The sequence below is a fragment of the Equus caballus genome, chromosome 1 (genome assembly GCF_041296265.1).
Source record: "Equus caballus isolate H_3958 breed thoroughbred chromosome 1, TB-T2T, whole genome shotgun sequence".
Classification (NCBI taxonomy): Eukaryota; Metazoa; Chordata; class Mammalia; order Perissodactyla; family Equidae; genus Equus; species Equus caballus.
In genome coordinates this window covers 21,357,304-21,369,430 of record NC_091684.1, presented here as the reverse complement: position 1 = coordinate 21,369,430, position 12,127 = coordinate 21,357,304, and the positions used below count along the sequence as shown (strand labels likewise).

Genomic DNA, 12,127 nt, shown 5'->3' with positions numbered 1-12,127 from the left:
ATTAACTGAGTTTATATAAGAAAAGCAGAGCAGCATTTGCACAGGATGCGGGCTGTGGAAGTGTTTGCTGTTGTTAGGATCTGTACTTTCTATGTTTTCTAAGAGACATGCACTACTTGTAAACTAGCATAAAGCGGGAAGGAAGTGCATTACTTAGCATGGGTCCTGTAGCCCCAGAAGGATCTGGGGAGGGAGGCGGGGTCCCCACTCACTGGGCAAGATGATAGGAGAGGGGTACAAGGCACACACCTCCTTCCTCTCCCTCCAGGTCACCACTGACCCTCTCTCTGCCTCTTTTGTCCCTCTTTTCCCACCACAGAAGTACTTGTCCCAGCTGGCCGAGGAGGGCCTGAAGGAGACCGAGGGGGCAGGCAGTCCGAGGCCTGAGGACAGCGGAATCGTGCCAAACTTTGAAAAGAAAAAGCCCTGACACCCTGCCACTGCTGGAAGCGGGGAGAGGAGGGCCTGCCGAGGTGGGGCCTTCCTGACCTCGGTGCAGGATCTAAAGCTGGAGAGGAAGGAAAACCAGGCAGGCCACATTGCCTGGTTTGTTCTCAGAGACTCATGAAAACGCCCTGAAGTGTCTCCCAGAGCTGTCACCCCGCTGTGTCCAGCCCCCTGAGGGTTGCCCACTTTCTCCCTGTTGGCTCTTTTGTTTCCTTCAAACAAGCTTTCAATTTGCTTCTCTCTCTTGCTCCCCCTCCCTCCCTCTCTCCTCTTTCTGTGCCAAGGGTCATTTCCATTTCATAAAGTCCAACTTCTCAGGGATTTTCACAGTGTTCAAATTCTTGACGGGATAGGACAGGTCAGGCCAGGCTGAGTCATCCAAGGGAAAGGTTTCATGGAAACTCCTGGGTCAAGAACCACTTCAGTGACCCTGGCATGGTTTCTCTGCCTGGCCTCCTGCGCGGGGGTGGGGTCGCTGTGCCGGGTCCTGCAGTCCTGGAGAGGGGGCACCCTAGACAGTCACTTGGCAGAAGCTGGGAGTTCCTCCAGCTGGACTACCTTTTTGAAAAGCCCTGTTTTTAATAACTCTTTCACCCTCTCAGTTATTCTAGAAGTTCACCAGATTCATGCCTTAAAATTCAATTTTACAGAGGAGGAAAAGAACCCTTCATTTTGGAAGCTCTGATAAGTTCCCCCTAAACTTATTTTCCTCCTCTTGATTTCAGGAGATGCCAGAGTTTGTTCTATTCTGGACAGTGAATTAGGTGTAGAGTCACTTTAAATAAAAATGAAAACAGAAGCGCCTTCCCCTTCCAGTTGAAACAGCCCTTGCTGAGGGCTTGGGTCGAGTGTTGGCCTCCGGGTTGCATGGCACTGGCCTGAGAGAACCAAAACAAGGAAATGGCATCTGTCCTTGACTCACCCTTGCTGCCTGTACTCTGGGCTCCAGCAGCCTCCCAGTGGGATGGTTTTTAAGTGGTCTCTCAGTGAGGGGAGAAGCTAAGGAAAGAGAAGGCTGTAGGACTGAAGGGTGGCGTTGGAGGGTGGCTGGGTGTTGGCAGGTGGGCCCTTTCCAATTTGGCAGAGGGTCAAGAGCGTCTCAGAGTTGACTCCATGTGCAGACCTGGCAGCTAAATGTTATGAAGAACAGAACCCTTATTCCCATCCGGCTGTCTGTTACTGGAGGTTAGTACCTTCAGGCCCCAGTCGGGCTGCAGGGCCTCTCATCTGATGTGCCATTGGAAGCGTGTGGGACAGGGTACCGGGGGAATGAGGCTCAGCTGCAGCCCTAGAGAAGCCCTCAAGAAGGTCAGAGGGGAGCCCGGTGCTGTTTCCACAAGCTGAGCCCCGTGCCTGGAGGCAGCCTCCCTGACTTAGCCCCTGGAAGACAGCTCCTGTGGTTTCCATTCCCGACTGCAGGCAGGTGGACGAGGAAGGGATGGTTTTATTTATTTACTTTTGCATTTGTTTAATGGTAGAAAAGAGTAGACTGCACATTCTGTCCTCTGCTCTAATGGCAGAAGGGTACAGAGATTATCTGAGTTCCACACTGACATTTTATCAGTGAGGAAACAAGGCACAAAAAGGAAAGATGTAGAACGCAAAATGATCATGTGTAAACCTTGAGGCGAGTGGTCCCCTGCAAGGAGAGCGCTGTTGGGCAGCTGTGAGGGAGAAGGGTTAAGGCAGCACCAGGGACAAGCAGACCGGCTTGGACAGCTGTATCGAGTTGAGGCTGGAGGAAGCAGGAAAGCCGGACTCGGCATCAGGCCACCTGGGGGCCTCAGAAAGGTTGGTGTCTCAAACACAGCAGGGTTTGAAGATGGTGGCTCAGCCCAGACCTGCTCCACTGGCTGCCTACCCAGGTTGTTACCTGGCATTCTGGAAACCAGCCACCTCCATTTCTCAGAAAACCTTTGACCCTGTGTCTTTCTTCCCACCGGAGGGAAGACTAGGGCCAGCTTCCCAGCCAAAGCTTGATGGGAAAAGCCTGCTGCCTCCATCAGATGCTGGAACTGTGCCTTGTCAGAGATGCTGGCAGTCTTTTCTCCAGCAAAGTGGAAGCCGACGCGCTAGCTCACCCCCCAGCAGCGTTTCCATGGAAATCCCAATGGCTGTTCAAACAGCCGCAGTCCCGAGTAGTGTAATGGCTCCCTTGCTGACAGATTGACCTTCTCCATCTTGGAAAGCTGGAGAGAGCCTCAGGGAAGAAGAGAGGAGAGGCTCGCTCAGCGTTCAATCAGAACCTTCAGTTTAAAAATCATCTAAGATTCCATAATTGTGTGTATATATATTTATTTTTATTTATTTTTATACAATTCCATCGGCATGGTCCTTCACCCACTCTAATTTGCGTTTTTTATTCCTATGTGTCATACACAATGCAGTATGAAAGGCAACCAGGAAAATATTGATTTATTTTTTAAAGCTTTTCCTCAGTGTCTGTCCACCATTTCAAAGTGTCTCCCGGAAAAGGTTGAGAAGGTTGTTCAACAGCAGGTGTCGCCTTGAGCAACAGATCTGTTTGTGCCCTGGGTTAATGTAACCAAAGGCCTACGTAATTTTCTTTTCATTGTAAACACCTGAAATAAAGTAAATCCAGACTGTATTCCCAAAGAATTTGATAAATTTGATGTCGGTGTGAGCAGCAGTCACTAGTATCAGGGTTTCCCTTTCTTGGACACTCCAAGGCTGTGATCTGTTAGATGATACTTGAACTGGACCAGAGTTTGCTTCTTGAGCTTATAAGAGAGAAAAAAAAAAAAAAACTAGTTAATTTAAGTTTGAACTTGTAAAGTATTGGATTTTGTTGAGTGTCCTATAAATCGTCACCACTTTTCTTGATATGTATAACTGACCACAAGTGTTTGTTTTTACAAAAGGAAAAAGAAAAAGATTTTTAATAAAGAGAATTTGAAAGCTTGTGAGTGAGTAGCTGTCTGTCATGCAGGAATCCCTCAACATTTGGTGGCCGGAAGCTCACCAAGCACCCAGGTTGGGGCATTTGGTCCCTCTCTGAATCAAGAATGTTTCTGAAGGGTTGAAAGGAGAGGAAACGACAGCTTCCGCTTAGGGCTCTAGGGGAATCCGAGATTCTTAGGGGTGAACCTCTGGATGGACAGAATCCGGGAAAGTGGGGAGCTGCTGTCACTTTTGGAGGATCAGATAGAAAAATCTCTTGGCCTCTTATAAACCCCGAGCCCTGCTACCCAGTGCTCCCCGGTCTACTAGTGGCTGAACCCCATTGTCCTGCACCAGGGTCAGGCCATTTCCAGCGGTTACCACCCCCTGTGAGGCAGTCGGTGCCTAACCTGGCACTATGACTTGCTGAGTCCTGCTTCCTTGGGCGTCAAGGGGGATAATGGTGTTAATCACCTCCCAGGTTGTTTGAGGCTGAAGCTAATTGCCGGTGAAAGCACTTGCTGTGCCACACGACGCTGAATCTTGTTTTGGACAACAACTCTCCAGATTTCAGTGGTTCGTAAGTTCTTTCTTAACCATTTCTTCTAGCAAAACAATGCCAGTCTCCTGGGCCCAGTTGGCCAGTCCTTTGAATGCCTGGAACTTTCTCTAGGCCCTTCCCTCCTGTTGGCAGTGCTTCTGAGTCAACGGGGAGGGGCTGGGCAGTCTGGCCCCAGAGGGCAAAGTGAGTGGGGCTGCCTATAATTAGTGGGAACAGATTATAGATCTGAGGAAAGTTCCTGTTGAGCCTGTTACTGCTCCCCCGCCCCCCTCAGCCTATTGTGGCCATCTGCCGGTGCTTCCCCACCAGGAGCGGGGGAGAAACATCCTTCCCTGCAGCTGCTGGCTGTGCCCTGGCTGGCCGAAGTCGTGAATGGGCCAGAGTTCATCCTGCTGTCCTAAGCTCAAGATCCAGGATGCCTAGGGGTGCCCTTGGTGCCGAGTCCCAGCGTGTTGCTCTACGTGGCACAACTCTAGGAGGCGCCATGCATATTGTATTCTGTAAGTTGGCACCTCTGGAGCTGTGCGATGGAGATATCCCGCCTGGGAGCCCCCTGAGTTGCAGTTCCCCCCATCCCTGGGTGTTGCCATTTGCTCTCTGATGTTCCTAAGGGCCCTAGAATGTGGTTCAGAGCCAGTCTACTGGGCTAGAGCTCTGACATTCAGACCCACTCTCTGTGCTGTCTCCTCTCTCCAGGGGTCAGTGCCAAACCGCCCTTGGCCTGACTCTGCCGTGGCCTAGATGCTGGTGTTGCTCCTTACGGTGCCTCCTCGGCCAGGCCACTTGGATACTGACCTTGGCCCCCATCTGGCCCAAGACCTCTGAGTCCCTCTGAACATCAGTAGCAACTGTGCTGTCCACCTAGGCAGTGATGGGACATCTGGGCTCACCCCCAAAAACTCCCCATTCTCCTTTCCCACCATGCCAGCCCTACAAAGGAGCCTGTCCCAAGTAGGTTTCCAAGCATATTAGAGCAGGATGGCCCCAGAGACAAGCCCCTCCCCAAGTCCTGGTCCTTCCTTTTGCAACTAAGAAAACGGAGGCCCAGAGAGGGGAAATGACTTGTCTAAGGCAACACAGCTTATTAGTATAAGGTCAAGACTAGAATCCAGCTCTCCTGGGTAGTCCTGCCGGGAACACACAGGGAGTTTAGATCCTTTCAGTTAGATTATTTCATGAATTTTCCAGGTCTAGCCCTAGCAGGATTTTGGCACTCAGCAAGGACTCAAGACAAATCATTGATTTTTGTGCTTTGTGTGTATCAGAATCACCTGGGGAACTTCATAGAGATACAGACTCCCAGCCCCCTCCACAGAGATTCTGTCTCACTAGCTCTTGGGGAGGGCCCAGGCATTTACATTTTAGCAAACCTCATGTGATTCAATGCAGGTGGAGTCTTTGGAAAAACACTGCCCTAGAAGTCAACCAGGGACTTCCCCAGCATCTCCTGGAAGAGAAGGGGCATTTATTTTACCGGGGGGAAGGGCAGGATGGCTGTGAATGGAGACCATTCAAGGTAGGAGAGATTCCAGAATGAAAAAGCCTTGAAGATTGGAGGAGACTAGTCTGGCTGATGGCAGGCAGAGATGGTGGAACATAGTGGGAGCTAGTAGTGGTAGGGGGCGGTCATCAGACTGGGTTTGGGGCACGTGTCAGGGGTTTTTTTAGTTGGATTCATACTTACTATGCTGAGGCAAAAGTCAGTTTTCCAATGGTCTCTTTATCCTCCTTAATAACAGAAAGCATTGTGGTTATTAAGAGGATCTGGTGATAGCCCCGTCCCCCAGGGCAGAGAGCTGTGCACAGTCAGCAGGCCTTCTGGGGAGACTGGAGTCACAGGGAACAGGGGCATCCCCCAGGGCCATGTCACTGCTAGCAAGGAATCCTGGAGTTCTCACACTTTCTCTCCCGCCCTCCATGAGCCATCACTGATCCCAATATTAGCCCTGCGGATTATTGAGCCTGTCAACATGCCACACTCAGTGTGTGCTCTGTAGGGACTTGCTCTTGACCTCGTCACAACACTGAGAGATAGGTTCTGTTATTCTCCCATTTCATAGGTGGGGAAATGAGTCTCAGAGACTCAAAGTGGATTGTCCAGGGTCTGACAGCCAGTAAGTGGCGGAGTTGGGATTCAAACCCAGGTCCATGTGGCTCTTAAACCATGCTTGTCACCAGTATTCTCCATGCCTGTGTCAGGGCTGGGGGCCTCTCCGGTTCTTGCAGTTCCCTAAAGCCGCTAGACCCTGGGTCCACCAGGAACAGTGGCCTCGGGAGGGTGGGAGAGCCTAATTTAGCTAAACTCTGGTGCTTATGACTGATGCCCAGATTGTTAAATCCCTGAAAGCGATCTTCTAGACACCTCCCCTCCCTAGAAAGTAGCTGAAGGGACCTGCCCACCACACCTCAGGAAACAGGCAAGAAGGCAAAGGTGCTGAGGATACAGTGTTTCTTCCTCCTCCTGATTCAGGAGAGTTTGCCAGGGGAGCTGGATCTAGATGGGGAGAGAGGGAAGAGGGCCTGAGGGGTGGGGAGCTGCTCCAGTTCCTCCTGCTTTGAGGAGGGGAGGAAAGCGTTCTGTTTTCGGGGAATTTGGAGTATAACAGTGTAATCAAAGGGGATTTCCCATGGCCCCAGAATGGTGGCCAGATTTTGCACTTTCAACCCCTCCTTCCGGAGTGAAACTTCATTATGTTTACCTGCCACATCTTTCCAACGAGGAGCTGAGATGACACATAACCCAGGCTATGAGTGAACAGATTAACCCAACAGAACACTTACAAGCAAGGATTGAAGAAAGTTGATGGTGGCAAGTCTGCGACCGGTAAAGGCTGATGGAATGGTGGTGAATAAGCCTAAGATGTGACTAGGAGCCAAGGCAAAAAGAGGAAGCATGCCCCATTACTTGGCTCTCCTTGTTCGAAAAGAGAGATCATTCTAGTTTATCTGGGGAAATTGTTCTCCTAAATTCAAAATTGTTTGAATATATATATATTCAAAATATATATATATATTTATATATATATGTTCTCCTCAATATATATCTTCTTATAGTAGAAGAATTCTCCTGTGGGACTGTACATGGTGTGGGCAGAGGACTAGGAGGCTTGGAGAAAATCCTTAGGTAGCTGGCAGCCCCATGTTGGAGAAGAGCACAGTAGAGGCCCCGCTGGAGAGGACATTAGGATGGTTCCTTGTCTGTATGAAGTGGTTCCTGATGTTGGGGTGACACCTCCCATTGTCCAAAGGCCTGCCCTTTGCTCATACTTGCTTAGCTCTGCTGAGCCAGTATGCTGGCTTGAGTTAGTGGAGTTTGGGGTTATTTTTTTAAACTGTTTTTCAAATTTTTCCTATTACTTGACTGAGCTTCTGGGAACTATGTCCATAAAACAAGGAGGAGGCTGCTGTCATCGCTGCCATCTGACTGCCCAGCACACCCATTTGACAACAGAGTACTCTGAGTAGGGACCCTGCTGATCTGGGTTCTGGAGAAAACCTCGCAGGCATTTACTGTTTGGGGTTCCCCCACAGGCCAGATGCAGCCAGGAGGGAACCCAGCGTGACTGGGAAGCACTGACTCCCTCAGGTTGAGCCCGGGAACCACCTCAAACTTGTCTGATAAGGACTCGCCCTGGGGAGAAGGGGCTCAGAGTGTGTGCCTGACTGCAAGGACAGGAGGTAGAGAACTTTCTGGTTTGGGGGCAGGTCCCTGTGCTGGGAATCAGGACCCTTGAGTCCATGTGTCAAATCCACAATGAACTCACTCAGGCTTGAGTGAATGCCACCTCCCGCCACCTCAGTCTTCCCATCTGCACTTTTGATGTATGTCTTGTGCTTGCCTGAGGTTGTTTGAACAAAAGTGAGACAAGAGTGGGGACTCACTGTCAGTCACAAGGGGGTGGTGGTCGCTTCCGTCCCTGAACTTCCCATGGCCCCAGTGCTACATGTTACAGGCCTGCCAGGAGACATGGTCCTGTTACCATCCTTCCACCCCCAGCCGGGGCAGTCCACCATCTGTGGAGGACAAGTCCCTCTCAGGAGCAGACAGAGGTGCATCTGTGGGGCAGGCTTGCTCAGGTCCCATCTTGGTCTCTGTGGTCTGGCTCCTCGAATGCTTGAGGTTGGCATTAGCTGAGCCTACTTAACGCTGCCTCATGTCCACCCATCTTCTCACCCCCACAGCCTCCATTTGTGTCTCGCCCATCCTCACTGCCTCATCGGCCCCCAAACAGGCCCCTTCCCAGCTCCCTGGTTTTGTACATGGTCTTCTCACTGCCTGGAATGCCCTTCCGCTTCTCCCTACTTGGAAAACCATGACTTTCTTTAACATTCATTCTAGGTAGTGTCACCTTCTTTGTGAAGTCTTCCTTGACCCTCCGTGACCTCCCTGCAGGTGTTAATGTTCCCTAGATGTGACACAGTCCCCCACCCCTTACACACACAGAAACCTCTCTTTTATAGCCGTTATCAGGCTGTCTTGTGATCTGTTTACAGGTTTGTCTCTGTATTAGCCACTGAGTCTACAAGGACAGGTAGTGTGCTCTGCTGCCCCTGTGCCCGCTACATAACAGGTATTCGGGACTATTGGTTCAAGGACTAAGCAGCCCCATTGCCCATCCCTAGAACTGGCTGGAGCAACAGAGGCCTGAGCCCCAGGTCTCTGCCCAGCCATCTGCTGGCTGTAGAAGGGTGTGTTGTTGGAGCTGTGCCAGGGAGCACCCCCCATCCTCCATTTTGACCCTGTCCATCCTTCCCTCCTTGGCTCCCACCTACGCAGGACTGGGAGGTGGCTCTGACAGTGACACAAGCCCTGCTTGTGTTGCCCACAACTTGGCCTTTAAATAGTCAGATTCATCTACAGCCACAGAGCTGGGCTTCCTCTGCCAGCCTCATCTCTCTGTGTCCCCAGGGGCATCCCCTCTCCAAACCCATCTGCCCTCACTCTGCATCCCCATCTAGCCAGGCCCACTCAGTTCTCAGGGATATTCCCAGGTGGAGCGGGGAACAAAGCACGGTTTATGACAGTTGTGTCAACACTGGGTGGATGGCCTCAGTTCACCGTGCATCTTGGAAACCACGCCTGCCTAAAGGTGCCCACTCAGAATCAATGCCTCCTGAAGATCCAGAGCTTCGTGGAGCCTCCTGACACCCTTCTCTCTGAGCATCTAGAAAGTGCTGGGGGCTTGGACCAGTGAGTGGGGATTTCACAGCCCTGGAAGAGAGACCCTGTCTAGATTGATTGGGCTGGCCAGATGATTAATAATTAAACCTGACCTGTTCCCAGTCAGACACATACCCAGGAATCACGAGAGAGCAGGGCCTGAAGAGGGGGCCTGGAAGCTCAGCATGGGGCCAGCTCCCAAAGCCCCTGTGGAAATAGGCCTCTTCAGAATCTCAGGGCTCCTCCTTCCCACCTAACCAAGGTCCTACAAGTCCATCTCCTAAATAAAGACTTTCCAGAATTTTCCCACAGGCTCTGAGCAGGCCTTGGGCAATTCCTAGGGTGCAGCCAGCCTTGGTGGCTCTGCCCTGGGCTGGGATTTGCAGATCAGATTGGACTTCGCTCCACCTGTGTTGACACTCAATTTCCTCAACTCCATCATGAGTTCCTCCTGAGTGTGCCCTCTCCCCTTTCTTATTTATACTTCCGCCTCCCTGGGCTCTGCAAAGGGCAGGGCATTCTCAGCAGGCCCAGTACCGGCTTCTTGTCTGATCCTGGCACAGGAGCAGTATTCAGCTCAAAGAGGTGGGAGCTAGTCAGCCAGGTTGCATTCCTCCTCCATCATTAGGGCCTCCTAAGTTCTCCTGTGGGTCCTTCTCCAGCCATAAGAATCTTGAGATTCTGCTGGACAGCTTGGATGCTGAGGACCCAAACAGCAGGGCTCAGCTAGGGGGCCAAAGTGGTACTCTCTCATTCCCTCCCACCCTCTGCAGACTCCTCCAGCCTTTCCCTTACTTTTTCTAAGGTCCTAGAGAAGCATGACCTCCCGAGAGGCCACCTTACTGCCCACCCTTCCTCCTTCCAGCTCCACGTCTCCCCAGACCTGAGATCTTTCCCACCAAGTGGAGGCCACTCTGTTAGCATGTTGTCCAGCCTTTTTTGGTTAATTTTATTTTCACAGGATGGGGAGAAGTGGGACCTCCAGCCCCTGTGGTGCCATGGCCTCAAGGCTGCCAGCCTAACCTCCCTCCGTGGGTCACTTCATCCCAGGAAAACAGGCCATCATCCTGGTCCCACCTTCCTCCCTCCTGGTGCTATGTGAGGTAGGACAGAAAGGCCTTGGCTTTTATTTGGGCATGCATGCTTGTGTGCGCATGTGTTTGTGTCTGTGTGTGCATGTGTATGTGCATGTGAAGCTTCTGAAGAGCAGCCGTCATACTTGGAAGGTTTAGAATCTGAGCCTTCCCAGGATGCGCCATCATAGGTAACACTCCAGTCTTACCCCTTGGTGCAGCATGGTGCACCCACCTGTTTTAACCCACACTGCGATCTGCCTGTTCTCTCGCTCCCAGCCCAGGAATTATTCCTGAGAAATTATTCAAAGCCTCTTTCTCTTCCCTCTTCCTTGCTAAAGAAATGCCAAGCATTTCCCCCTCTTTCTCTTTCTTATTAGGTAGAGCAGTTCAATCCACAGGGTTGGGGAAGAACCAGAACAGTGCCGGCTGGGGAGATGTCCTTTGAAGACTGACTCCGGAGAGAAGAGGGAAGGGAGGGAGAGAGAGAAGGAGGGAGAGGAAGAAAGAGAATGCAGTCTCTCTGGGGTAGGTGTCAGGGAGGTTTTGTCGTGTTTTGGTGGAGAGTAGAGAGTTAGAGAGGCTTCTGGGCAGCTATAGGATGTTAGAGATTTGGAAACCAAAAGAAATGGAAACAGGGATCTAAGGACAGGTTGCGGTGGATTACAAATATAATCTCAATGTTCTTTGAGAGACCCAAATAATATTTTTCATCTAATCAAAGACAACAGCGATTGTAAATTTCATCTTTATTTTTTGTACAACTAGGAAAGAAAAAACACCGCCAACTAAATCCTAACAAAATACTTTCTTATCAAATCATTTGTTAGATGCAGCCCGACTTCAGGAATGTTAAAATGTGAAAAATTGCATGTATTAAAATGTATGAATGCAGTACTTTTACTTTAGATTCTTTAAAATGCAACAACATGCTAGGACTGGATAGTGTGAGGTTCTTAAATTTATTCTGACTATAGTTGTGTATGTTTCGGTCCTCCCACTCCCCAACCAGGGAGAGACATTGCCTTTTTCACCCTTGTACCCTTTGCAAGGTCTATTACATGTGCCTGGCACATCATAGGAACTCATTGACTCAATTAAATTTATGGAACAATCACATACTCTCAAGGGGCTGCAGTCAGCTCCTCTCCAAATGTCCTTCTAAATTGTTTCACTTACAAGACAATCTGAAAGATGGATAGACAGAAACACACACACACACACACACACACACACACGCACACAGTCTGGACATCTGGATGACCAGATGACCTGATTTCAGACCTGATATGTGTGGGTTTGTGATGGACTCGGTGTGGTTAGCGTACCAATTGCTCTGATTATCCCAGGCTCTTGAGGGAAGTATAGATGGGAGCTTGGCACACAAAGAATGTGTTTGTGCATGTCGAAGAGAGGAGGGGCAGGTTTTGCAGAGGTTTTAAGAAAGAAATGTGATAGTAATTGCACAGGGCAGTAAGAGCACAGGGACAGATCAGATCGCCTACAGAGAAGAAGGGAGGTTTTATGGTAGGGCCCCCAAAGACTACCATCATTTAAGGGATGTGCAAAGGAGTCTGAGAAAAAGCAGCCAGAGAATTAGGAGGAAACCTGGGAGAGTATGACATTGAGGAGACCCAAGAAGAGAGTATTTCAAGAGGGAAGAGTTGGTCACCAGAGTTGAATGGTCCCCATAGGTTATATTAATTGAGTGCTTCAGTGATTCTGAGGGTAAACAAGTATAAGACGCAGCGTGTTAAACGGTAAATGTGGAAAAGCCTAGACAGGTAGAATTGCATGTGAGGGAATGCCATTTTAAAATGTGATGCCTTGCGTGACATAGTTAATTTCCATTGGATGGATTTTCATAATTTCTTATGGATGGTGTAGACAGTCATTCTTTATCTGAATACTTTAACCCTCTGCTTTGACTCATCCCGCGCCCCGAGGACCCATTAGGTTCCACAATTCCTGAGTCAAGATAGG

At 50.1% G+C, this 12,127-nt stretch overlaps 1 protein-coding gene across 7 annotated transcripts in view; it reads left to right on the top strand.

The window, feature by feature from the left end:
* Positions 1–3,374, top strand: part of RBM20 (RNA binding motif protein 20) — a 189,328-nt gene extending 185,954 nt beyond the window's left edge. For all 7 annotated transcript variants that reach the window (XM_023639475.2, XM_003363408.5, XM_023639481.2 and 4 more), the window contains exon 14: positions 320–3,374. In XM_023639475.2, the coding sequence (XP_023495243.2) occupies positions 320–430 (111 nt within the window). In that variant the 3' untranslated portion in view covers positions 431–3,374. The remainder of the gene's footprint in view (positions 1–319) is intronic.
* The last annotated feature ends 8,753 nt before the right edge of the window (positions 3,375–12,127 follow it).